We start from the raw sequence: 25,739 nt of genomic DNA, 5'->3' as shown, positions 1-25,739 counted from the left end.
ACCCAGAGCTGCAAAGATCTTGGCTGCTCTAAAAGGAGAGCTTGCAGAGCACCACACACACATCCTCCTAAAGAAGACAGGGATGCAAGAAATGGATTCTTATGGGGTTTCATCTGCTGTGATTCTCTCAAAAGGTTTAAAGAGAATCTTACTTTAATGTCTGGAAATTGGCCAAGGTATGTATCCATGGTCAGCAGTGCCTGATCCACCAGCTTCTGATGGAAATCCGTCCAGAGGAGATCATTGTTCTGAAAAACAAAAGCGGTGAGCTAACTACTAAGAACACAGAGTTCTGCATTTCTCCGTGATCCTACAGTCAACAATTTCCATCCCCCAGAGCACTTAAGAAACAGTAATTTCTTTGAAAAAACTAAGGAGCAGAGAAATTAGTTGAAAACAGGTGGTTATGCCAGAAATGTAGAGACAGAGGAGAAAGCTTGATGCTGCTAATTCAGGTGACCTCTCTAAGGACCTTCCTCTGAGGGCCCATCTTTTCCCCCACAGTGGCAGCCCAAGTCCATACCAGGGAAGGGGAGATGAAGGTCAAGTTGGCTTTACCTCCTTTTCCCAGCAGCCACAAAAATGAGACACCTGACAACACTAGGCACCATTTTCTGCTTTTCATTACAACACCACTTTCTGGAGGACAATAAACAATAAGAGAAAGCTATTCTGGATGTCTTCAGCCCTCACCCTGCCTGTCTCCACAGCCCAGTGGAGGTCCCATCCAGGGTGTGCACCCTCACCTTTGCACACTGTACCCTTGACCTTATCTCAGGTACAGTAAACTCATATCAACACCTTGAATTAGGTGGAAATTGCCACTCTCTCCTGGTTTTCCACTTGAACAAAGGGTTTTGCCTAAAATATTCAGAAAAAATGCCCACTTTATGTTGGATTTTTTTTTTTTTTTGGCAGGTATAGCACTGTTCTCCTGCCCATCTTTTCCTGAAAGACAGAAACACAAACAAAGAAATGAAAGGGGGAGGTGGAGAGCTGGAACTATTCCTGCAGACCCTCAGCATAGCTACAGGTAGTCCTCTGTACTCTCGCTCCCCTTTGACCTCTCTGGCTCTAATTCTCTGAAGGGACAGTCTCCCAGGAGGCACTGCAGCAGCTCCAGAGGAACAAGGCCAACAGAGAATGTGAAGCCAAACAGTTGAATTACAATTCCATTATTTACTGCAACAGCACTTCCTAATGGAAAGTTTCCATGTTAATGCAAGAACTGACCTGGAAACGTTCAGCTTTTGTTTGATTTATCTGCTTTGAAGTCAGTATTTCCTGGGCATGATGCAGATGTTATTTCAGGTGAGATTTTCTGCAGGGGAAAGCAAAGGGAAGAACCCCTCTCCTGCTCTCCTCTCTATTCCTTCCCCACTGCTCCAACGCCACAAACAGCTGCAGATAAAAGCCCAGTCCTGCAGCCCCATGGCAGATGGATCCTCAGAGCTGAACTGCCACAGCTGCTGCCCAGCAGAACAGCTGAGCGAGAGAGCAGAGGGCACCTGCCCTCAGCTGGACCCCCCGCACACACGTGCCAAGGGGAGCCAAGCTGCCAAATGACAGGCTGTGCCCTGAGCTCCACAGAAAACACCTGGGCAAGCCGGACAGGCATCACCTCACCAAGGGATGAGAAGAACAGCAGCCTGGGGTGACACATGGCTCAGCCAAACAAGGTGGCAACCAAAATATGGCAGCTGGTGGTACTGCTGCAAGTGGGAGGTTGTTGCAGCTACATAATGGTTGCTCTGACAGTGCTTTGGGCGTAGATTTAGCCTCCCCTTTCTATTGCACAGAGCTTAAGAAATACACCCAGTTAACCCTATTGGCTTTCTTTCGGCATTCTCTGTTCCTGTTTAGCCGCTGTTGGGGGAACAAATTGCTTGTGGGCATAAGCACACTGCTCTGTGTAGCATTCAAGCATCTGGGGACACTGTTCTACACAGACAAAGATACAGGCCACTTCCCTTCATTTTTCCCTTCTTCCCAATGCTGAGTTTGTCTCTCCAGTTCTTCTCCAGAGTCATATGCCTGAAGAAAGGCAGTACACAGACACAGCTTCAAAGCTCATCTCCACTGACCAACCAAGCCTGGTGACCCCACATCCTGGACAGTCTTACCTCTGCTATTTTATTTGTGTCATCCCTCCCAGGCCAATCCGGCTCGTATACTTCCTGCAAACACTCCGTCAGCTTCTTGGAGGCCTCGTGCATGGCTAGGAAAGAAGAGGGAACTGCTTCAGGGAGAAGAAAATAGTGTGTTCCTCACAGTTTAACCCTCATCCTGAGGAATAGGGACACAGGAGGGTTATGACAAATGCTAAGCTCCTCATTGCAGAATATCTGACTCTTGATAACACAAAGATGGAAGGTAACCAGAGGGAGAAAAGAAACTGAGGATGTAGTCACATCAAAGCCTTTGTCTTTGTCCTACCTTAGCAGAAGACATGAGAGTCTATCTCCTAAGACAGCACCACCTGTTTGGCATCAAAGCACAACCCTATTCTATCCCAGCTGGTCCTGAAGGATTCTGAAAGATCCCCCACCCAATCAATGCTGACCTTCCCTACAACTCACATATGAGGAAACACCAGGAAGGGGTGGCTGCAGAAACCTCACTGCATAGGTAAGCACTAGAGGAAAAATGATCCTCTCCTTATGCAGACCTTACCTTTGACAGAAGCCAAGTAGGTTCGGAGGTCCTTCTGCAGCCTCGTGCCTTCAGACTGTGAATGTAGAGAAGAATGTCAGTTATTCTCTTACATAAAGAGCATAAGAAGGAGTTATCAAGCATTTCTAAATAAAGAAAAATGGTCTTGCAGATGGGCTACACACCCGCTTGATGACAACACGAAACACAAATAACAGTGAGACCACACAGTCCTCTGACTTGGTAAGCCCACAGCCAGTGACTGGCAGGCATGTTTGGCCAACAATACTACCAAGGTACCAAGTAACTTGATGTGGGTAAAGCTGTAATTTGCTCTTACCAGCAGAGCCAGCTTTAGTGTTTTGATTTCATACAAGTAACTAGAGAGGGTTCTAAGGGCAACAATTAGTTATAAGCCAAGGTCTAGTGGATCTGTGCAACATACGTAACTTAACGAGTCTGTAGGGCATAGAAGACAGATGGAATTGATGGATTTTGTACTGGTTTGGAAGCAGTTCAGCTCACCACCATTTCCTGCCACATTGCAAACTAAAACCCCTGTGCAAAGTAGGTACAAGGGACCTCTGACCCGCCCAAACATCCTGTCTAAATTGTCCTGTGCAGCAAATATGGAGTTAATCATCTTTTTCTTTAGCTTCACTGTGGAGGTGGCCTGTCAGAGCAGATCTCACTCACTAGGAAACAAAGGATTAATACCAGAAGCTGGGCTAAATTTTGGCAGTTTAAGCATTCCGATGACACAGCTGAGTGCAGTACAACAATCCAGATTAGAAAGGGTCACAGAGACTTTCACAGCAAAGTTGTTTCAGTCATGCACATGTCCATGCACTCCCCATGAGACTGCTCTCCTGCACTTGGATAAGCACCTCCCCTTCACCCTGCCATGTGTCTCTGACAGTGCTGCAAGGCTGACAGGGAAACACTCCCAAATCCATACAGTGACATTTTACAAACAGAAACAAAAGGAAAAGGAAGGCTTGAGAAGTTGACCAACACCACCACAGAGCATGTCAAAGCAAGGGAAGGAGCAGACACTGAGGATAACTGTGCAGACAACCTCAGTTATAAAAGTGGTTTTATCCCTTACCCTGAGGGATCCTCACTATTCCCCAAAGTAGCTGCAAGAACAAGAATGGAGGAAAGCAACAACTACACCTCACACCTTCCTCATAGCCTGCTGCCACTCCTCCTCTTCTTCCCCTGGTTGTGTCCCATTTAGGGGGGGGGCGGGGGATCAGCATAATGAATTTTGACAGCTGAAGACAACTCCAGAGACAGGGAGCTCCCAGGACATCTCTGACAGCTGCTTCAGAGCTACTAGCTTCAAAAGCAGATGTTTCCCAACAGCGCTCCCCAGCACTCAGGCATCTCTTGGCCCAACTGAGCTCATGCTGTGATCCCTTGTGCTCTCAATGCAGCTGTGCTCTCTAAGCAGAGGCTAAATCTGCCCAGCTGTTGGAGTGGCAGTGTTAGCATAGCTTTGTGGAGAAATCCATCTGCTTCTAACACCACGGCTCAATTTGTTTTCCTTGCCTCAAAAGTTCTGGATAAGTTCACACTTATGCTTTCCCTACTGCCCTCAACAAAGGAAATGTGGGATGGGAAAGAGCTTGTATAAAAGAAATTCAGACTCCTAGTCTGGAGAAGGATTGGGAACTGACCCAAAGAGAGTACAGGAGGAAAGGAATAAAGACCACATCTGCTGCAAAACTCCTAGGAGTTCTTAAAACACAGAGCAAACAAATGTAGAGCTTTTTGCTGGCTTAAGGTGAGTGTGGAAACCTGGGCAATGAGACCTTCCTAGCAGTGCAATCAGAAAGCACCAGGGAAGAGGTGCCAGAATAATCAAACAGCACACACACACAGAGGACCATCAGGGAGGCTGAGCTGACAAGCAGCAGTTCAGTCACTCTGTAATATGTGTTTGGTTGTGCCGGACACAGGAAGCAAGAAAGGCTTAGAGGAAAGCAGCTCTGCCTCCTGGAACTGGTCCGTGCTAGAAATCACAGACTGAAACTGGCAAAATCAGATGTCAGAACACAAGAAGAAATGGCACTGAAGAAATTATCATGCAAAATCCCTCACATGGATACTCTGTCATCCTGCAGCTGTATAATTTTTAAAAATTACTAAATTTGAACACATATCTTTGAGGTTATCAGAAACTAATCAGCAGGGAAGGTCCTCTGCAGAACTTGCCTAACACATACTTGTGCACTGCAATGTCTAGAACTGTAACTCTCAGAATTATAGCATCTAAAATCAGAAACTACCTCTAAAATTGAGCCCATACTTGCCTGAGTCCTGCTAAAGCAGCACATGACAGAACCCAGACTCTTCAAGTTTTGATACCCAGTCCCAAATTCATGAGGACAAGAGGATCCTCTGAGGTACTTTGGCATCATAATTAAGCATCAAATCAAGATTCTTAGGCAGAACACCAGAAAAACCTGCAAGTTATGGCCCAAATATTGGAGTGTGCAATTGCAGCAATGCACAACTAGCTGCTGCATCCTCCAGGCATCCTTGACACCACTTGTCTCGCTGTGATGTGCAGTCACCATTATGCAGTGCTGCATCCTGCAACTGGAGTGGTCTTTCCTAGTCACCCCTTGCTGATGTTCAAAGTCAGAGTTACAGCTGATCCCCATGACTATGCAGCTGCTTAAGCCTCTTAAAAGTACCAAGCCTGCCAGGGAGAGTGAACAGACTTTACAGCCTGTAAGATCTGTAGGAAGAAGGATTTCCCAAGAGTGGCTCAGTTTTGCCATGAATCTCATTTCCCCAGCTCCCCTAAGCACCTGGAGTTCCTACCCAAGTCCCTCTTTGGTATTTCCATTGCGCTATTTCCTGTGCACGAGTAAAGCAGCTCCCTCACTTGCTACAACGGTTTCTTTTTATTATTTTAAGCATTAATGCTTTCCCAAGAAACTCTGGCAATTGCTTCCTCTCTGTGCATGCAGCACTTGCTTTCTTCAAGCAGGCTACAGCAAGCTGTCAAGTACAGACACGATTCTGCATAAACACCTCTCACAATGCAGTTAGACACTGTCAAGTACTGTATAGAACAGAAGCTTTCAACACCCTTGAGTGCACATTTAAAAGATGCTTTCTATACTCAGAGGTAAAAAAAGGTAGGGAAAAGGGTTACACTGGAATCTGGAAAATTAATCTATTCCCCAGTTATCAAAGAGCAATAGGTTTAAAGGTGTGCAGAAGGAAGTTATAGAGGTGTGGTTAAATCTAAAGATGTTCAAAAACCTAATAGTATAGTATTTTTTAAATCACAAGAATGTTAAAAAACAAACACACACACACACACACACAAACACACACACACAAACACACAAACAAAAAGGAGAAATAGTGTGCATATGTGTGTGTGTATATATATATGTGTGTATAGATATATATATATATATATCTCAGAGTTACAAACTCTACAAAAGGAAAGTAAAACTAGGACAAAAATTGAAGATCAGTGCTGATCCTGAACCCCATATTCATTTCTCATTGCTGCAGTAACAAACTGACTTAAAACCTTAATGCAGGGACAATGACACTGTGTCTTGATGTAAAAGTGACCAAAACAAGTGGTTCTACTCAAACACACAAGTGTTGTGTTGAGCAGATTTTGCCATGCTTGTAATCACGGTGTAATTCAACCCTGTGAGCCTATAACACAACCAGGCATAATATGCAGGACAGTATGTACAAGAAGATGCATATTTAAAAATAGAAGTGCTATGCTTGGGAGGCTGGAAGAGCTTTCACTCCAAAGGCCTAAGGAACCGCCTATTACATATAGCTTTTCTCAATTAAAAAACAAGAGAGGTTTGGTTTCCTTTTCTGCTTTCTTGCTTTGCTGAGGGGTTGTTATTTACGATACCTTTCACTGAGCACTAGCTAAGCATGTGATTTTCCATAGAGCTGTTTCTTCATGGAAGACAGGTTTCCTAAAACCCTTTTTTCCCCAATCTTCAAAAGAAATTATTTCATCCTAACATTAAACTCCAACCCCTTCTTTGTATAACCTCCCTTGTTTTGAAGTTCCCACGGGAAGGATTTTTATTATCAACAGGAATGTTCTACACTCGAAACAGACAGGTAATGTCCTGTTCCAGAACTACGCTGCAAGAGCAAAGGTTAAGTCCCCGCTGCCTACCCTGCAGGCTGAGGCTGTGCCGAACACCACAGAGTATGGACAGAGATGGATGCAGCCCACGTCAGCAGCAGCTTGTCTCTTGTGTTTGCTGTGAAACACCGTAAACCAACCCAGAACTTCCACACAAGCAACAGCTCACAAAGGGTCTCACAATGCAGCTGCTCTGCCAGGCGAAACACGATGTGGTGCCAGGTGTAAGGGCTGCCACCAGCCTCCCACTCTCTCTCCAGCGAGTATTTCAAATGCAGGGGAAGAGAAGCCAGAGCCTGGCACACCTCGGGATGTGGCTGTGTGGTACCTTTGCAGCCAGCCTCTTGCTCCCAGGTCTGCAAGGACAATTTCCAGGACAGACCTTGTGCCTGTGCCTGAACACAAGTGACACTGGGAAAGGGAAGGAGAGGGGAGCCTTCAAATGAACTTTTTGGGAGGTTAATTGCCGAAGATAACCTGTCATGAGGGAGTAATATAATAGCAAGTTGTGCTGCTTGTCAAGCCTTCAAGAGACACAGACAAGATCTCTAGAAGTGTAGTTATGTCCAGTTCATTTGTCATGCAGCAATTCCACCTGTCTGAGCTAAAAAGCTCCTGCCATTTAGAGATCTCAGAGCAATGTTCTTATATGAACCTGAATGGACAAGGAGCTGGGAAGTGCAATGCTTTCCTCTTTATCCACTCAACCACCATTTGAGAGAACCACAAGACCCCTTGGTTGAAAATGAACAAGTCATTATTAGACCTGCTCTCCATTCATCAACAGCCCACATATGGAACGTGTTATAATGTTATAGTCATTAGAGTCAGAGGAGCCTCTAATCAAGCAGCAAACAAGGCCACTGCCTGGTCACAGCCCCACCAGTTCCACAGGACAGCTGTTCTGTCACAAGCCTGCAGCACACTCAGCTTCCCTCCAGCCTCCATTCCCCTCTGGAGCAGACTTGGTAAGGGAAGGGCATAGAAATCTCACACATACCTATACTACACACACATATCATACATGTAAAAATAAAAATGAGTGTGTACACATGCACATATAGCTGAAGTTTTTCTCCCCAGTCTGCTTGGCATCATAATAACCTCTCAGACCTGGATATCCTAACAATCCAGCTAACTCTTATTTACGGTTTGCCCTGTAAAACAGGCATTGTTATTTTAGTAATAGGGAAACTGAGGGTCAAAGCAAAACCAACAGACCCCAAACAGCAAAGGCAGAGCAGCCTCCAGCTACTTTGATAAATTATTTGGAGAATTCAGTTAATGGCCTGCCCCTACAAAATGAGAAAAGGAATTCAGCTGTAAAAAGGCAGTGGTTCTTTAACAGGCTTCTCAGTGCACCACTGGAACTTGTGGCTCTGGAAGTTGAAAAGCCATTCCAGACAGTCTGATCAAGATGTCTGGATTTGAGTTTTTCAGTATTTCTCCTTTTAAAAGGCTATTTCCTGATTGCTGATACTTAAAAGTGATACAGAAAAGTCACTCCTGGTAATGTCATGTCATCAGAAAGAAGCCAAATTGGATTCCTCTTTGTACAAGACAATATCATTGGTCAACATGCTATAGAGATGTTACATGAACTCCTGTAGCAACTGCTACTATTGCTGCCAAGAAAATGGGCATCAGTTTCCAGGAATCTCCAGGCAGCTCCAGTCAGACATAAGTCAGTCAGACTGAAAGATCGTAATTATATTCTGCTGTGGCGAATCCCTTCTCAGCTGGTTTTGCGACACATAAGCACATCTGCTGAGTCTTAACAGACACGACACAGCTGCTGCTAACAGCTACAGAAAAAGGTCCTAAATATGTCAGGGCACAAAGGAGCTAGAAGATTTCTTCAGCACCACCTGAGCTCTGGTGTGGCATGCATTTCCTGACCTGAAACATAAACACCACTTTCCTCAACACCAAGCACTCCAGTGCAAATCCCCTGGGGTAACTGACGTTTTCCTCTCCTCTGAGTGGCTGAAAGCTCCAGATTAAAAAAAAAAAAAAAAAAACAACACACACAAAAAAACCACACACGCCCAGTTCAAGATATAAACTGACTGTTGTTTAAGCACGAGGGTGGGGGAAAATTGCTCCACTGTTAAAATATTTTTGTGTGCTAAAACATAGGGCTGAAGCTGACACGCGAAAGAACAGTGACTCAGGCCTGACACAGTGAGTAAGCGAGGATGGGGAGGCAGTCAGATTTAGGTCTTAGCCACAGAAGGATGTTCCCTTTTCACTATTTGCTTTCTTTGTCTCTTTTGCTCTCTGCTGCCCTTGGGAAACTGAATCTGCCTTGTTCCATTTGATTTCTGATTTCTAATCTGTTTCTTATCCTATCCAACTTTCAGAGATAGAACGTTCTTATGTCTCTGCTTCCAGCCCAGCATTGAAAAATTACATTACAAAGCAGCTTCTAGCTGAAGTGTTCTGGTTGAGCTATTTCTTTTCCTAAACTTTGGTCTAGACAACTACTATTTTTCAGCATATACTCTCACTGACTCCATGATAGGGACACTGAAAGACAGCGTAATTTCTCATAAGTAAACAGCTATGAGTTGTGGGTCACTTCAATAGGTCTATGGCATCATTTAATTTAATAGGCTTTAATTGCATATTGCAGCAGATGACTGGAAGCTAATACTGAAACCCAGGATGTAATTACATATCACAAATTATCTTACCAGCTGTTTGTTGAAGTTCTGCACGCACTGTTCGAACTGCTCATCTTTTGTTTCATCTGCTTTCCCAAGCTTCTGAAGGACCTGCAGAAAGGAGAAATACAGGAGACTTCAAACAGAGAAAGCAAAGCAGAGACAAAGAAACAGTTGCAAGTTTTTGCTCGCTAGGCTGAAAGAACAGAAGTTTAGAAGTCTCCGTTATTCTTGTACTCAGAATTTTCAAAATATTTCATAGTCATAGTTTAAAAAACAACTTACAGATGAATCCGGATAAACTCAGACCTTTTATACTTTGCTGTACTCAAGAGCATGACTGAGGTTTGTCCTTCACTGGCCTGATGCTTTTTGCAGACAAAGCAATAGCAACCCAGTTGTTTATCTCCTGGATCAGCAAGAAACAAACCACATCCCTAATATGCCTGGTGCTGTGTGGTTACACTAATCCTGATTTAACACTAGTCTCTGGTCCACACAGGGTTTTTGCTCCCAGAACAGCTAGACTGCCCTCACAGAGAGCCATGCAGAGACCTCCTTAGAGAGAGAAGGTGGCCAGAACAGTGAACGTCCCACCTCCTTTCCACCTTTCCTCACTATGCTCATGCTTGGCAGGAGCTGGCTGTTGAGACCAGCCGGGGACCTCACACCATAAGTCTATGTGGCACTCAGTCTGTGTGTCACGTCTGAGAGTGCCAGCAGCCAGCCCTGTTCCTCTCACCCCCTGCCTGCTCAGCACAGCTCTCAACAGCCTGTATAAAAATCCTTATCAGACTACTTCCCTTATCACACTTCTCTCTTAATGATCTCTCCATGCAGCTAAGTGGACTGTTCCCAAGCTTTGATCAAAGCATTCCATTTTCTGGGTAGGAAAGTAGGTCCATCAGAAGCAGGCTGAGCAAACTGCAGCTGTGGAGGAGGGCAGCAGTTACTTCATGCCCCAAGCAACTCCAGCAGCAGGGAGATGAGGATGTAAAGCTGTAGCTGGTTAAGCTCTATTACAACATCTTGGTTAATGGAAAATAAAACCTAACCACACACACAAAAAAAAAAAAAAAAGAAAAAAAAAAAAAACAAAAACAAAAAAAACACACACCACTTGTCTCGCAGGGCCAGTAAAACAGAGAAAGGCCCACCCCATCCTCAGTCACAGGAGGTTTTGGAGAGCCAGAGGTGGGCTACAAAGGGTGCCGAGGAAACATCTTTAAAAGCAAGGGATTCTTGAGTGGCAAGAGCATGACTGCCCAAGAGGCAGAAAGCACTGGAAAGCTGAAGTCTCTCTTGCTCTGCTGAGCACATCAGTCCTTAAGCCACAGGTCTTGGCCATCATGTTCAGCCTGTCTTAGAGAGAAGAGGGTCAAGAAGCAAAAGCAGGTGCATGTTACTGCTATCAGGTTTACAGGAAGGCCACTAGTAAGTGTCTCCAGACCAGATGCTCTGAGGGACTGTCCGGTAGCCTTAACAACCACCTGAACCAGCTTCCTCCAGCTCCCTTCGCTACTCACAGATCTTCTCAGAGGATTTTTCCCCTGCAGGGCAGGGATCAGCCTTTCACGCTCGGACCCCAAAATGGTATTGAGAAGGTCCATGCAACATGATGTAAAATAGAATATTTTCAGTTGGAAGGGACCTACAATGATCATCTAGCCCAGCTGCCAATGCACCTACTGGCCCACTCTCATCTTTTTACACAGCCAAGGTAGGGGACACTTATGTCTATTTGGCTCATCTCTGTTCCCCTCTCCCCCATATACACACAGACATTCCCAGTTCACTCCTGACCACAAAAACTGACTCTAGCCCTAGACATGATAAATTAGTGCCATCGTTCAGCAACCAGCTCATAAATCCCCTTATTTAGACTGGGACTGAATGTCTAGGAGGGAATCACTGTTTTTCATTCTCCCTCTGTTCAACGGTCTCTCTTCACTGCCAGTAATCGCTGAGGTATCCAAGTGTCAGCAAAAGCAGGGGAAAGGACACATACAGATAAAGACTGATCTCTTTGTGACCAAGGGCTGAACCAAAAACCTCCAGAGTCAGAAGCATAACTTTCTACATCACAAGCAACAGCAGCAAACAGTGCAGCTACAAGCACCCAAAGTGCTTCGTAAACCTGTCTATGTAGCAGGATGTAGAGAACATGAATATTCTCTTCTTCCTCTCAAAGCCTTGGCACAGAAGAGCTTGTTGGAGAGCAGAAGAAGCAACATTGGTTGGACAGGCAGAGTCCTGTACACCAGCCACTGGTGCCTCCTTTGCTCATCTGCTCCAGTAAAGGGGAGCACACACCACAGCAATGCTGCTGCCAAGGCTGCACATTTCTCTGCCACGGCAGCAGGGGAGAAGGATTCAGTATGGCCTCATCTTTCTCATCAGGTGGAAACGTGATCCTCTTCCAGAAAGGATGCTGCTCAAAGGCCCTGTGTTCTGCTGTACTCCCCTAGGCTACTCAGCCCATGGAGCACAGATTTCCCACTTGCTGGGTGACTTCCCAGATGTCCAAAGAGCCGTAAGGCCAATAGCACCCATCACAATAAATAACAATCAAGTATGCAAGCTGCAAATTCCAAAGCAGAATGATGCTCCCAATGTGCAGATCAATAGAATTGTTGGGGACACAAAGCAGTTTTTTATGGGGCAATGCATCTGTCTGGCTAGTCAGAAGATGAAATGCTTTCAGGCCTGGAGGGGAGGGAAGGAGACTGTTTAACTGGGAGGAATCTGGAGTATGTCGACAGGGTCAAAGGTTTAGAACAGCCTCAGAGCTTCCTGGTGTAAAACACTGAGCAGCACCCACAGACTGTTCATTGTGGTGGCTGCACTCCTGCTTCCCACATGTCCAAGAACCTTATCTGCAGTTCCACCGCTCCTTTGGGGACAAGCATACAGAGTCTGGGGTCATCCATCCAGCTGGAAAGATCTTTGTTCCGCTGTGGTGAGGTGCTCTGCACAAGTCCTGCAAAACGCTGGGCACTGGAAAGGGCTCTAACTCACAGCCTGCCTCTAAGGAAAAAACTCCTGCTGCAACAGCGATGCCCAGCTGAGGAGCAGCTCTGAGTGATGGGGAGAAGTAACAAGAAACCCTGCACTTTTCCACGGGAGTGACATGGGGTGGGTGAAACAGGATTTGAGGATACCAGCAGAGGAACAAGACAAAGAAAACAAAACTATTTATGAGAGGCTGAGAGAAGTGAATCCCTGGCTACAACAAAAGACCTGCTCTTGCTTCGTACACTCTTCCCCCATCTGGTAGATGATGGCTTGTGCCCCACATCTGCTGGCCCTATAGGCGAGTCCCCCAGCCATACAGCCCACTCTGATCCCTTCATTACTCAATGTAACACAGCAGAGAGACAACAGCCCTGGGCTGCAGCTGGGCAGGGCTTATCTTCTCATACCACTCTCCCTCAAAAAGAGATCTGCCCCATGCACACAGCCCAGCAGTCAAACCCTAAGGTCATATGAACAGCATTAAATGATGGCTTCACAAGGCTGGCCCTCAAGCCCACTCCCATCAAACAGCCATGTAGGCAAGTTGTACTAACAAATCCCTCTGGAGCCCTAAGTCAGCCAGGGATGGAGCAGACGGCCCTGGGTGTGCTGCTGACCGCAGGCATGTCTGTGCTCACTGCTAATAGCCCGTGAGCTCACAGAACCAGTCCCCTCCCCGGGCTGGTACGTGCCGTCATAGGTCAGGCTATTCCGGGTGAGCCACGGCTGCTCCCTCCCTTCCCCTGTGATGGTCTTTAATCCTCCAGCTTGCTGCAAAGCCAGATAAAGTTCGGATGGAAACTTCAGGCTCTTTGATAGCTATTAATGGAGCAGATTTACCAGGGTAAGAGTCAGGACTCCACTGCAGCTCTCAAATCTCAGGGCAGATCAGAGATGGTGTGATCTGTCAGCTGCTGTCTGCAGGCAAACCACACCAGGCAGAGGGCATGGATCTGGCATTTAAAAGATTAAGAAGCAACTATGGCTAGGCTCCTTGATCTGCCCTTGACCTGAGAAGTCCTGGCCCTGCATAAGGAGAGGGACAATTTCAAGAGGGTGCAAGCTAGCGTGAAGAAGGGAACAATTTTGTAGGAATCCCACAAACCACTTTGTGGGATGGATTTCAGAGTGGGCTTCAATGGGTTTCAGTCTTGGCTTTCTATGGATTCACTATGACAAGATGGGGATCTCTTCATAGCCAATGTTTTTGGCCTCAGGCACCAGACACATTTGGACACTTAAACACCATTTTCCAGTGTTGCTCAGAAACAAGGTCTCTTCCAACAATTAGCTAGATCCGCAGGTACTCTGTGTTTCTCATAAACTAGAATCACAGGCACCTGACCAACTACTGCAGCATCTCCAAACAGAGCCAAATTCCACCCATGGAGCCTCGGTTTTACTTGCATTTGAATAAAAGCAACAAGAAACAAGGAGATACAGACTGAAGTTTTAAAAGCACTTTAAGATGCCAGGAGGCAAGATGCTATTAACAAATAAGTAAATGATCACATTCCTTTCATATCATGGATGCATTTGTCATCTGCTGTTGCAGGCAGAACTATTTGCAGGAAGTTCTGAAATTATATGCTTTGAGAAGTGAGATAACACAGAATAAGTAACAGAGAAATCTGGAAATCCTCTGTATCAGAGATATGGCATTCTGCTAGCACTTGTCAGGCAAGTAAAGGCATGAAATAGCCTTTAAAACCAACATATTTTCCCATCAGCGGGGGAAGGTTGCTTAGGAAAATCCAAGTTGCAGGTTTTTCTCAATAGCAAGACAAGATAACTGGGCGTTTAGGTAACCACCACCGTTTTGTAGGACTCAAAAGGAAGCATCTCATCTGGCCCACAGGGCAAACCCCTGCACTGCTTAGCATAGCATCTCCCATGCTCTTCTCCTTTGAGCACCAGACATAAAGGAAATGAAGATCTGGAGATCAGCCCTGTGACCACCAAACTCTGATGTGGAACAGAAATCACCATTAAGGACAAATACTTGCCAGCAGAGCAGCAACAGTGGGCATCAAGAAGCAGTATCAGACCAACTAAAACACGGTTCTCCTTCGCTCTAAAAAGCAACTGTAACAGATTCACATTTATGCTTTCTAATAGAGAAATATACCCCAGATGCTTAATGTAGCCACAGTTCCCACTCAGCACCTTCCTTTGCTATCTTCTGAAGTATTGATGACACAACAAAAGCCCTGAAAACCCGAATTTTCATAGCAAACACCATGAAAATCCATTATGTGAACCAGCAACCTAATAAAACTCTACTTTTCGTGGCATGGGTCACCCATGCCAAAGACCAGTTTAGAGCATGCAAGTGATGAATAGGAAGGCAAAAAATAAATGCAGCTGTGGATCCCAAAGAGAGCTAAATCTGCATATGAAACACTGAATTTAGGGTGGTTCAGCCCTGATGAATGGAACATCATTAAGCCCACAGCCAGAGCACAGACAGCTTGAGCCCTGCAGGTCCACTTCTTACTCCCCACTCTATCAGAGAAGGGGTTGGAGTTACATCTTACTGATATGGGCCTCATGCTCCTGAATCACTCCATATCCTGGCCCCTCCACCCGTCAAAAACAATGCCTCTGACTTTCACTGTATCTGCCAAATCCAGTGCATTATCTCCAACTACCAACTGGGCACAAAGCCAGTAAATACTGTGACTAATTTTGAATTGCAACAAATTGGCATATGCCAACGGGTCAACTAGCAACAGAACAAATAGATCTTTGATCTCAGGTCGCTGCCTATTTGTCCATGGAGGACGTTATAATGGGAAGAGGGAGAGAGAAAAGTGTCCAAGTCAGATGGAAAGCACAAAGCCACATAACTTAATGAGGTACAAGCAAAGAAAGTTTCATAGGCTTTTTTAAGCCTGGTTTATTTTCTACCCAAATGAAATGTGACTTGCTCAGTGAAGTAGATTTGTACTCATGAAATAATTTGGTTTTTGCACTCAGACTCAGAGAGAAAAGCAAGACCAGAAGTGGGAGTCCTGCTCCCAGAAGCAGGGCATGTCCTCCTGCCCTCCACCCCTGCCTCTAGGCTGGTTTTGGGGACAGCCTGGCTTTTCTCATGCAAGCTTGGCACAATTAAGTCTTTATTTGAAACAATTAGACAAAGGAGGATGGGGGTGGAGAGGAATAAACACCAAACATGTTAACGCTTCATTTCAAGTTGAGAAAATTATTCCCGTGGCTGAGCAATCAGCAAGACCAAGACCACTGGAATATGGGAAAGGGCAATTTCACACTTGGCGCAGACAGAGTGGCTCTTGTTTGCTTCTTACTTGCTGACAAGGTTCAATAGATTCTGCAAAAACAGGGCTAATTGCCGAGCTAAGAGTTGGGAAATCAGGGTTCAATACTGCATTTTACTAGAGACTTCCTGAATGACCCAGAAAATCCATGTCCATTGTCACATCCATCCAACTGTGAAGAGGAGTGTTTGTTCAGCATGTTGCAGAGTCACCAAAGTTATCCCTGGCATCCCCAGCTGGCAAACAGGAAAAAGAGGTGCAGGGAGGTGAGGTGACCAGTTTTGAGTACTCAGCTCAAGACACACTGAGTTTGATTTTCACAGGTGCCCCTCTAATTAAAGTCTGTGAGAGTTTGCATGCTTAGCCATATTCTAAAACCCAATCTGACTAGCGAAAAAAACCCAAACAACTAAAAATACAAATTTTCTCGTCATATTGTGGTGTTGAAGTTTTAGAACATCCCCTAACAATATGCTAACAATGAAGAATCTAAATCATTAGAATAGATTGCGTAGAGATCCTTTGCTAATTAAAGACTTTTAAATAAGTTAAATAAGCATCTCAAGTGTGATTTAAGCTGGACTGATCCCACTCCACATAGGGGATGGACCTTGTAAGGCCCTTCCAAAGCCAATCTTCCCAAGTTCTGAAGATGACAGCAATAGGTCAATCATTTTGTCTCTGAACAAATACTCTCCCTCCTTCCTCCATATCAGTCTGAAGTGTAACATGTATCCAAGTGTGACTAGATAATAATGGCATATAGAGCCTATAATCAAAGAAGCAGGCCACCTTCCCTAACTTGCATTATATGGCAAAATTTCTGTAGAAGCAAGAGTTACAATGCAGCCTTGAAGGCTCAAATAAAATATCTGCCTCTGGCAACTACTAAAGAGCAGCCTCACCGAGACCTGCACTTTCAGGACAAGTGTTGAGCTTATTGTGACTTCGTGTGGTCACATTGGTTCAGCCTTCTTCCTTACTCTGTAGTCAATAGGGAAAGAAACAGGAGCTCCACTTTCACATTCTGAATTATTTTCTGGAGAAAACTGCTTCCCCATAATTGGCTCAGAGGGAGTTCAAGGCAACAAGTTTCACCAGGCTGTAATTAGCATCTTAAGAATACACCCCTGTTTCTGACCATGCCAGGTATAAGGCAAGATGTAGAAACAAGCACAGCAAGTGCAGGACATTTCTCAAGTCTGGAGGCTTGGAGTGATGGTCACCTTATTCACTACTTATGACTCAGCCTTAAGGATAATATCCCCAAGAAGGGGGTACACAAAGGACCTGTCACACTTTTGAAGGTCCATGTTGCACCATGTCCATCTAAGAATGCCTGCTTTATTTCAGCATTTTCCTTTGAGGACACTGCTGAAGACTCCTGTTTTTCTGTGAAGCATAAAAGGAGGATTGTTTGGCTGCAGCAGATTTGTCTATAGCAGTTGCCATCCTCAATCCAAACTCAGAGGCCTTTCTTGAAGCAACTGCAGGGTACAAGCCTATAGCGATGGCCCTATGGGGACAAGCTATTTGTAACTGTACCACGTGCTTCACATCCAAGACCTCAAGCAAATCAAAGTTACTTTGCTCAGTTTCTCCCCATGGGGTCAGGCAGCAAGTATCCACCAGAAATAGATACAAACACACAGCTTCTGCACTGAAACATCTCGAAAACATTTAGAAACTTGTTAATCAATGCTATTACAGGGAGAATAACTCTTCCGTATTTGTATTCTCTGTTCTGTAAAGGTACTTATATTATTTCAGGATATTAATTATGAAGACTAATTGTAGAAAGGTTGTGAAATCTTTCACTCTGAAGACTTTCTCCTGCGCTCGGCTCCCTTCAGGGAAACTTTTCTCAAGCTACAGACTATCGAACAAGGGATTCACATCAGTCATAGTACTGGTTATCAAACAGCACATCATTTTACATAGTACATAATTAGCAGGTGTTCTAATACTACAGGTAAATGCAATGAGAAGAATTGAGGATAACCTTCAGACTTGTTCAGCCCAGGACAGCCAGCAAGGGATGGGAGAAAGCTATTGGCACTTCAGCCCTGCATGTCGGCTGGTCTCCCGTGTCCACCCCACAGCCTAAAGGAATATAAGGAATATAAGGAATATAAGGAGTGGAGCTGTAGTGCAACAGAGGAGTGACAAAATTGCAAAAGTGCGCCCAACGTCCAGAGACTCACATTTCTCTCACACTATGAGTCTTGCAGGTCTCAAGGCTGTTCCTGCACCTGGAGCTCCAGAAGCTGGTTCCCATACTCTGCTAGAACTTGCTTTGCAAGTCAGAATTGCGATGCCCATGGGCAGAGCCCTGTCCTCAAGGTAAAGAGCCTCTTGAACACACAGCCGGAACCCAAATTAATCTTCTGCAGTAGGAAAAAGGCCAGGGTGATTGTCATTACCAAGGTTACCTCTTCCTCTGTTTCCACTACTCTCAGCATCTGCAATAATATCTGCTGACTCCACTCCCTGTCTCAGCAAGACACTCCCTGTCTCTGAGGACCAGGATAAATAGCCTTTTGTTTCTAGAGTAGAACCTGCAGCAGGTTCCCCCTCAGCCCCTTCCCACCCTACTGACAGTACTCACTCCTTTCTGAGGGAGTCATGAAGCACTTTGCTTTCAATTTTCACCCTGTGATCAAATTACCTTTCTAAATTGGGCTTTGACATTTCCCTCCCTTAATGCCACTAACTCTGGGAAGCCTTCACTACCAGGATCTGCTAACACTGTCTCTAACTATAGTATATTGTCAACAAGTAAACTTTAGGAAGAAAGTAGGGAGGAAAGAAAAGGAGCAGCACGATGGGACAGGCTACAAAGCTCCGTACCTGGCTGGCACAAATTTCTCTGCAAAAGCCCTCCCTCTTAGAGGAAGGAGCCTGTTGAGGACCACCACCTCCTGAGCAGAGCATTTTCCTCCAAAAATTGAAATTTCCTTGTTCAAAGAGGTCAAGTATGAGGACTTCAGAGGATGGAAAGAGTAACTTTGCCAGCTTCATTCTGCTTCCTACTCCTCCCCCAAGTCAGGAGAGTAATTCCAGAAACCTCATTTTTGGATACTTATCCAAGTCAGAGGTTTCTCCTCCACCACCAAAAACTATGATATTCTGCCTACATAGCCTTCCCACATGTTGCCTGCGGGACAGATGAAATGCTTTTTTGCAAGCTCAAGTCACATTGTTAAGACAATAAAGTGTAACTGCTCCAAACGTCAAAGATGGGAGCCAAGGTTCTGTGTGTATTCTCCTCTCCTGTCTGAAGGCAAAAACCTGTGTGCTACAAGGACTGGTTACTGTGTGGGTGCCCATGTAACTCAAGTCTTCTAAACACACCTATATTAGCTATAAAATATTCACATCTACAATTCTTGTGTATTTCTATATGACACATCAAGACTTTAGGGCCAATCTGAGTGACTGTAGATGACGGCCTACAGAAGATGCTGAAGAAATGGTCTAGAGACCTGGAGTAACTCACTCACATACCTACTATCATATTAATTTAGTCTGTCCACAGGCTATACCGGCTGCATCAAAGAAGGCTTGTCAGCATTCATTAACACGCTGATGAACCCATGAAAGGTTATGCAAACTGTTATCGAAGGCGAAGCCATAATATTCCAGCACATTATACAGAATAATTCTGATTTAATGTCCAAAGTGTTTCTACTTGTGTATTTTATTCAGCCAGTTTACAGATTTCAGAAAGATAAATCCTCCAAAAGAAGGCAGAACCTGGCAAACCCTTATGATCTAGAAATAAGCAGTTGTATATTTAAAATAGTAAATTAAAAACCCACTGAGAAGCCTGAAGTCTCCAGTCTCCAAATGTCTTAACATTACTTGTTTCTTCTCTTTGCATGTAACTATGGGTTGCTACTTAAGGAAAGCCTGGGAGCCCACTTATCTACAGCTCTCAGTACTGGGAATCAACTGTCCAAGGCCCGTGCATTGAAAAATCAAACCCAAGACATGGCTGCAATTTGTATTTTAGTTAGTACCCACCAGAGAACTGGGTTTCTGTCAGTAATTAGGGTGGTTCCAAAACAGCTGTCTGCTGACCAGTTTCCATGATTCTCTTCTCTCCTGGGTATAGGCTTGAGTATTCCTTTGTTTCTTTAATCTACCACAGTGCCTGGAGCACTCAAGCAACAAGCCAGCAGGTTCTATCTCGCTTTTATCCAAAAACTTCATGCATACAGCAGGAGTATCCCTCAGGCTACTACAAGACAGTTGTTTTTAGCCTCCCATCTTAGACCATACAAGTACCTCACACCCAATGCCGTCTGGCGAGCGTCACCCAAGGAGGCAGGAAACCCAGGTGAAACCTCTCGCCCACCCGTCCTGCCTCCAGTGGCCTCTGCTCCCTGCAACACCCTGCAGCTCCCTGCTACTACTTCATGAGCAGTTCTGTATTCGACATGAGAAGTACCCGATCTGTGAAAACATGCATAATGCACAGAGCCTTCTGAAATTTGCCTTTACAATAAACACGGGTTAAAGGAACATTCTAGCGTTTGGTATTTTGGGGGTATTTTTTTGTTTTGATGCAGAAAGGTCCTCTTCAGTACATTCTCCTAGTTCGCAGGATATCACCAGGGACCCAATCTAACAGATAACTTATTCTGTACCTCTTATATAGGCTTCACAGCATGCTGGCATCCAGATAGTTTAATGAGTGCAGTACAGATACCCAGCAAGTATAGAGATGCTTTAAAAAATGTACATAGTTCTTTCCCTTCTCCCAAAGGCTCACTGCTACTTCCCACACAACTGGGCTACAATATCTGAATCTCAGCAAGTTTGATGGGTTGATTCTTGGCTTTCCACAAAACAGCAGTAGGACTTGTTCTGCAAATCAGGGCTCTGAAACCAAAGGGCACAGGAAGTGCCATGCAGCTACTCTGGGCTAATTCCAGCCTCAAACAAACTCATTAAGGAAAGAGATGAAGATGACATTCAAGCATACACAAAGCCCAGGAGCTCCGTCAATTTTTTGTGGCATCACTTTTGGCAAAGAGCCTAGAATAAACAAGATCTTTGAAGAAACAGGCAAGCTCTATATGCACTCCCTTGCTTTTACTCCAGATGGCACTTTAGGTGAAAAAAAAAACTTGTTCATAATACTTTTGAATGGATCCAGCTGAGTTTTAAAGAGAAAAATTAAAAAAACACTAAACCACACCAATCCAAAACCCTCAAAACCCCAAACTCAGTTCTTCCTAATATCACCAGGATGTATATATATAAAAGCTACACCACATGCACAATGTTCCACCTAAAATGTTACATAAAGTAATTTTAAAAAAATTAATCACAAATAGAATTGCTCCCCTAACAGTAGTAAGCCCAGTACTTTTATTAGCTGTCCTAGGAAAAGTCCAAAATGTGCTTGCAAGGACTGTTAAAACTGATAATCTGGAAGCCTTCACTTATGAGAGACCCTACAGTAACATCCTCTCTGTGATCAACAATGAAGACACACTTCTGAAGAAATCAGCGGCTTAAGTCATACAACCAGTCCCAAGGTTTTCTTAAGAGCTTAAGAACAGGTCGCCAAGCACAAGTCCTCTCCTTCCAACAACTGCCATGAACACATCCACATCAGGCACGTTTGCTCTATTAGCTACCAGCAAGGTGAACAATGAACTTGGAGATCTTTAGAGGGGAGGTACCATGGAAAGACTAAGCTGGCTGGCCTGGCAGCAGATACTTCCATCGCTCCAAAGGTCAGATCCAGAATGCTTCACACTGTTCACCCAAAAACACAAATCAAAGGTGAAGGGCACAAGAACACCTGACATACCTGTATCAGGTATGCTACAATAACACCATCGCTTGATATGGCCATTTGTGGAGAGCAGGACCTTTTCACACTTGGCCACCTGCCTGCATCAGGCACAGGCTCACTGGCAGTGTGAAAGGGGCTGCGATCCACGTGTTACCAGTCACTTCTGTGTGCCCACAGCAGGCAGTGACATGAGCTCAGCTGCCCCTTCTTCCCAGCTGATCACAACTGTGTCCTCTACACAGCGCTGTGCAGACCTCTCAAGCGTCTTTTTCTTATGTGGCAAAAGATGCAAAGGCCGACTCAGAGAGCCCAGTGCAGCTGAGAACATCTCCACAGGGCAGAGAGGGTGCCGTGCTGCAGCTCTGGCACACTTGCATCGGACAACAGGGTTTTATGAGCATTGGGATCTGTGGGTTTGACATATGAAGCCAGAGAGTGGGAGAGGCATCTCAGGGTGCTTTTCTTTTTTTCTTTTTTTCTTAAGGCAAAAGGAACAGAAGAGAGAGGGTTCCTTCATTTGCTAGAGCAGCGGCACTAAGTTTGCTGATTCCTTAAACTGGGTACAGGACACAGCAAGTCAAGGAAAGTAGGTTTTCAAACTTATCCTCTCTTAAACCTTCATATGAAGATCTCCCAACCAAGGCAAAACATTAAGTGCTCCTAATTATCAATTCAGTCACTTCTGTCCTTCATTCAGTTTCCAGTTCTCAGATAACAAGACCTGATTCAAGCTCAGCAGCTTTTATTTTTGACAGCAGTTTCAGAGCTCAGTTACCAGCTTTGGACAAGAAGGTTGGGTCTCTGCTTAATTCCAGGCTGGAAGAGTGTTGACAGATGCTGAATATATTACAAACAAGTGGACATGAGCTGTCACTCCCAAAGGAGAAGGAAAAGGCACACTGAGGAAATTTTGTTACTGTAAATCAATTGGAGAGGGATCCATTAAAAGACCTTCAGACTGCTTTTATTCCTGCTATGGACCATACATTCAACAACATTAAAAACAGGGCCATGAAACAATACACAGGCAATTGTTTAGAACTGCTGCAAAAGATTTCAAGGAGAGCATCAGGGAGGTACATAGCTACTATGAAATAGCTCAAAAAATCTCTTTAATCTGATGAGGTGAGAAAAGTAAAAAAAAAAATTCCCATTCCACCTTCTTCCAAGAAAGGCAGTATCAATCTACCACTCATATCTTTATAGATGTCACATGGAACACCTAGAAATCTTGGTACTATCCCATAATTAGTTACTGAAATAATAAGATTTGTCAGATCAGGAGAGCTCTGCACCTTTAATTCACAGGAGTGCTGACGGACCAACTGCTCCCTGTCACCCACACCTCTATGTCACGCCGCAGAAAATCCCAAACGCGGGCAGCCAGGATTGCTGATAACAGCACCAATGCAACCACAAGCTTGGTCTGCTCTGCATCAACCCCACTGTGTGCAACCTCAAGGCAAGAGGACTTTCTTGTTCCACATTGGTTTGATTACAGTGGGATCCTGACCCTGGAGTTTTCCCCTTCAGAACTGCTGCAGTACTAATGCATTATCACACTAAAAAGAATGAATCTGGACCACGTGTCTGGCTTAGCAAAGGGCAGAAAGGTTGCAAAGCACTTGCAACTGAAAATCCCCAAGTCTCCTGCAGACAAAAGACGCAGCTCACTGAACAAATACCAAGTGACAGTGTAAATACTGCTAGCACTGCTTATATAAGTGTGCTTTTGCAAACTTTAGGAGCAGGGAGTAAGGGAAGAGGAAACAGAGAAGAAAAGAAATAGTAAAATAAAAGCTTTCCACCAAATCTTTTCCCACCCAACCCAGGTAGCCAATTGTTCAAGGAAAGGTGGATGCAAAGACATGTGGACTGCTGACATCATGGAGCAGTTCTGAAGGGGTTGATGCAATCAAGTTCTCTGCCCTGATCATACATTTGCACCTTCATTTTAGACAAAAAAGGATAAACATGTGGCAAATAAGTTGCACATGATGTTCATGAATGGTCAAGTTCCACCAGTTTTCATAGCCCACTTTTCATTGTAATGCCAGGGGAACATAGCTGCAAATCCTCCATGCATCTAGGGGAAGATACAGAGTGTCTATGTTCAGCCCTCAGCACCAACTCTAAAAGGCAGTTCTTTCTATTTGGCTTGTATGACCTGCTGCCAGACCAGGTCTTGGAGAAGACAGTATCAGAAGTCATGTTTCAGAAAGAGTGAAGGCTTAGCAAAGGTCTGTAATAGGAGACAAACCCATTCCCCTTTAGGTCATTCACCTGAAATAGGCTTCCAAGTGATAGTGACCAAAAGCTGTTCCCACTCAACAAACACTGAACAGCGTAAAGTTATGCAGAAGCTCAGGACACCTCATGCTCAGCCTGCACTGGAAAGGATCTGCTCTCTCACTTGCACTGTGCTCCAGCACCGTGGGCTTGAGGATCCAATGGGGCAGCAATGGGCTTCCCCAACACTGTTCAGCAGGGCTGAGAAGGATATTGCCAGCTCTCTTCTCCTGGGCTTGTCTGCTGTGGGAAGGAGGAGGATTTTTCTCTTGCGGGGGGCATTCATTAACAGGAGAACCTTTCGAAAGAGTAACATGGACGCACAGCAAGAAATTAAGTCTCAGCAGGCAGCTAAGATCACATGCTATTTCCAGATGGCTTATGGACATACATACGCCCACCACAGGACGTGTCATTAGCTGTACACAGGTGGGGCTCAGGTTACCAGCCAATTCCAAGTGCAGCTTGCCCCAAAAAAAACCCCAAAACACCCCGTCAAACAGACAGCCTCATAGTATGAATATTTACCACATATTTCATGACAGCAAACCTAAAGTGCCAAAGTAGGTAATAACCCTCCAACATTCAGATATCTTGAACAAGGAACCACAGCAACTAGACCATGAAAATCCATGCAGGTTGAATGCCTCCCTCATTCATTCAGCCATGGTTTGAAATTCCTGTTCCATTTGTACTGGCAGAAGCCTTCTCCTCCTTTTTTATCTTATTAAGCATATACATGCAGACAAACACCAAAGTCACCATCTAAACTTAGACTGGAGAAGTAGCTCTGCTGTAAATGTCACCAGGTTTAAGCCATGGCTGGGAGGAGAGCGAGTTTGTGTCACTGTCAGTCAAAAGTCAGGCAGAGACATATTGCTGTATTAAACACCATTGTCAGCTGTCTCTAAAGCAAATGCAGAGTCTATTCTCAGAACCTACAAGCCCTTGCTGCGGCCATTAATAAACCAGAGAAACTGTCAGCAACCTGCAGCTCTCCCAAAGCCCTGCTCCATACCCCACCACCTCGTGCTACAGTCTCACTCTGAAAAGCTTGAAATTGTAAGCAGATCTGCATCACTCATGGAAAACAAAAATGTTTTATATATGAATCAATGCGCCTGCCTCTGGTCTGCAGAACAGCACACATGAGTAGATGAAGCTGGGCACAGGCTCAGCTGAGCTGCATCATCACTCAGGTGTGTGCTACAAAGAACCAGCATTTGCTTTTCACTGTCCTGTCCCCCCAGTCACATCCCATCACAGAGTGAGAGGATGGCAGCCTTTCATCTCTCAAAGGGAGTCTCTGAGAATAAGATTCTATGGGAAATAGATGGATTCTCAGTGATCTGAGAGCAAACCCTGTTGCTTTTGGCTGAATGATTTGAGGTTTGTGGCAGTGCTTGAGGACAACACTGAGCCCACCCACTTCCATTTGCACCTCAGGCATGAAATGGTGCAGAGAAAGGGAGGTCTTGATATATGTTATGAACTTCGTATTTCCAATGCAGACCCTTTAAGGCAGAGCAGAAACAATCCTTAGAGTAAAAGCAGAGTAACTGAAAAGCAGACATGATTTTTGGCTTTCTTCATGGAGCAGTTGGGCAGTAGCTAAAGGAGGGGAGGTATAACCCACATCCTGGTCCCTACTCATGCATATCTCTGGAAACACAGCCGCCAGCACCTGAGCGCTCCTTGCCCACCACATTACCAATCACCTTTCTGTTTATCCAGTATTTGAAGTTCATCCACTACAAAGCACCTGCATGTCTACAGACATCAAAGTCATTCCTTTGATCCTTCTCTGTCATTGTAAGACTGATACAAGTGTCAGCTGGAATCATAAAGGTTGATAAGTTACCCAAATGCTT

At 44.8% G+C, this 25,739-nt stretch overlaps 1 protein-coding gene across 10 annotated transcripts in view; it reads right to left on the bottom strand.

Annotated features, from left to right (window-relative positions):
- Positions 1–25,739, bottom strand: part of BIN1 (bridging integrator 1) — a 99,056-nt gene that overhangs the window by 47,014 nt on the left and 26,303 nt on the right. For 9 of the 10 annotated variants that reach the window (XM_082055363.1, XM_082055366.1, XM_082055368.1 and 6 more), the window contains exons 2-5: positions 9,505–9,585; positions 2,674–2,728; positions 2,124–2,218; positions 153–248 (exon numbers count right to left, since the gene is read on the bottom strand). In XM_082055363.1, coding sequence (XP_081911489.1) covers positions 153–248; positions 2,124–2,218; positions 2,674–2,728; positions 9,505–9,585 — 327 coding nt within the window. Of the gene's footprint in view, positions 1–152; positions 249–2,123; positions 2,219–2,673; positions 2,729–9,504; positions 9,586–9,759; positions 9,856–25,739 lie in introns of those variants that run through there. The other variant, XM_082055369.1, reaches the window with a different exon arrangement.

This window comes from Streptopelia decaocto (genome assembly GCF_964273445.1).
Source record: "Streptopelia decaocto genome assembly, chromosome: 6".
Taxonomy (NCBI): domain Eukaryota; kingdom Metazoa; phylum Chordata; class Aves; order Columbiformes; family Columbidae; genus Streptopelia; species Streptopelia decaocto.
The sequence above is the reverse complement of the archived record's forward strand: the minus strand, read 5'-3'. Positions and strand labels throughout refer to the sequence as shown.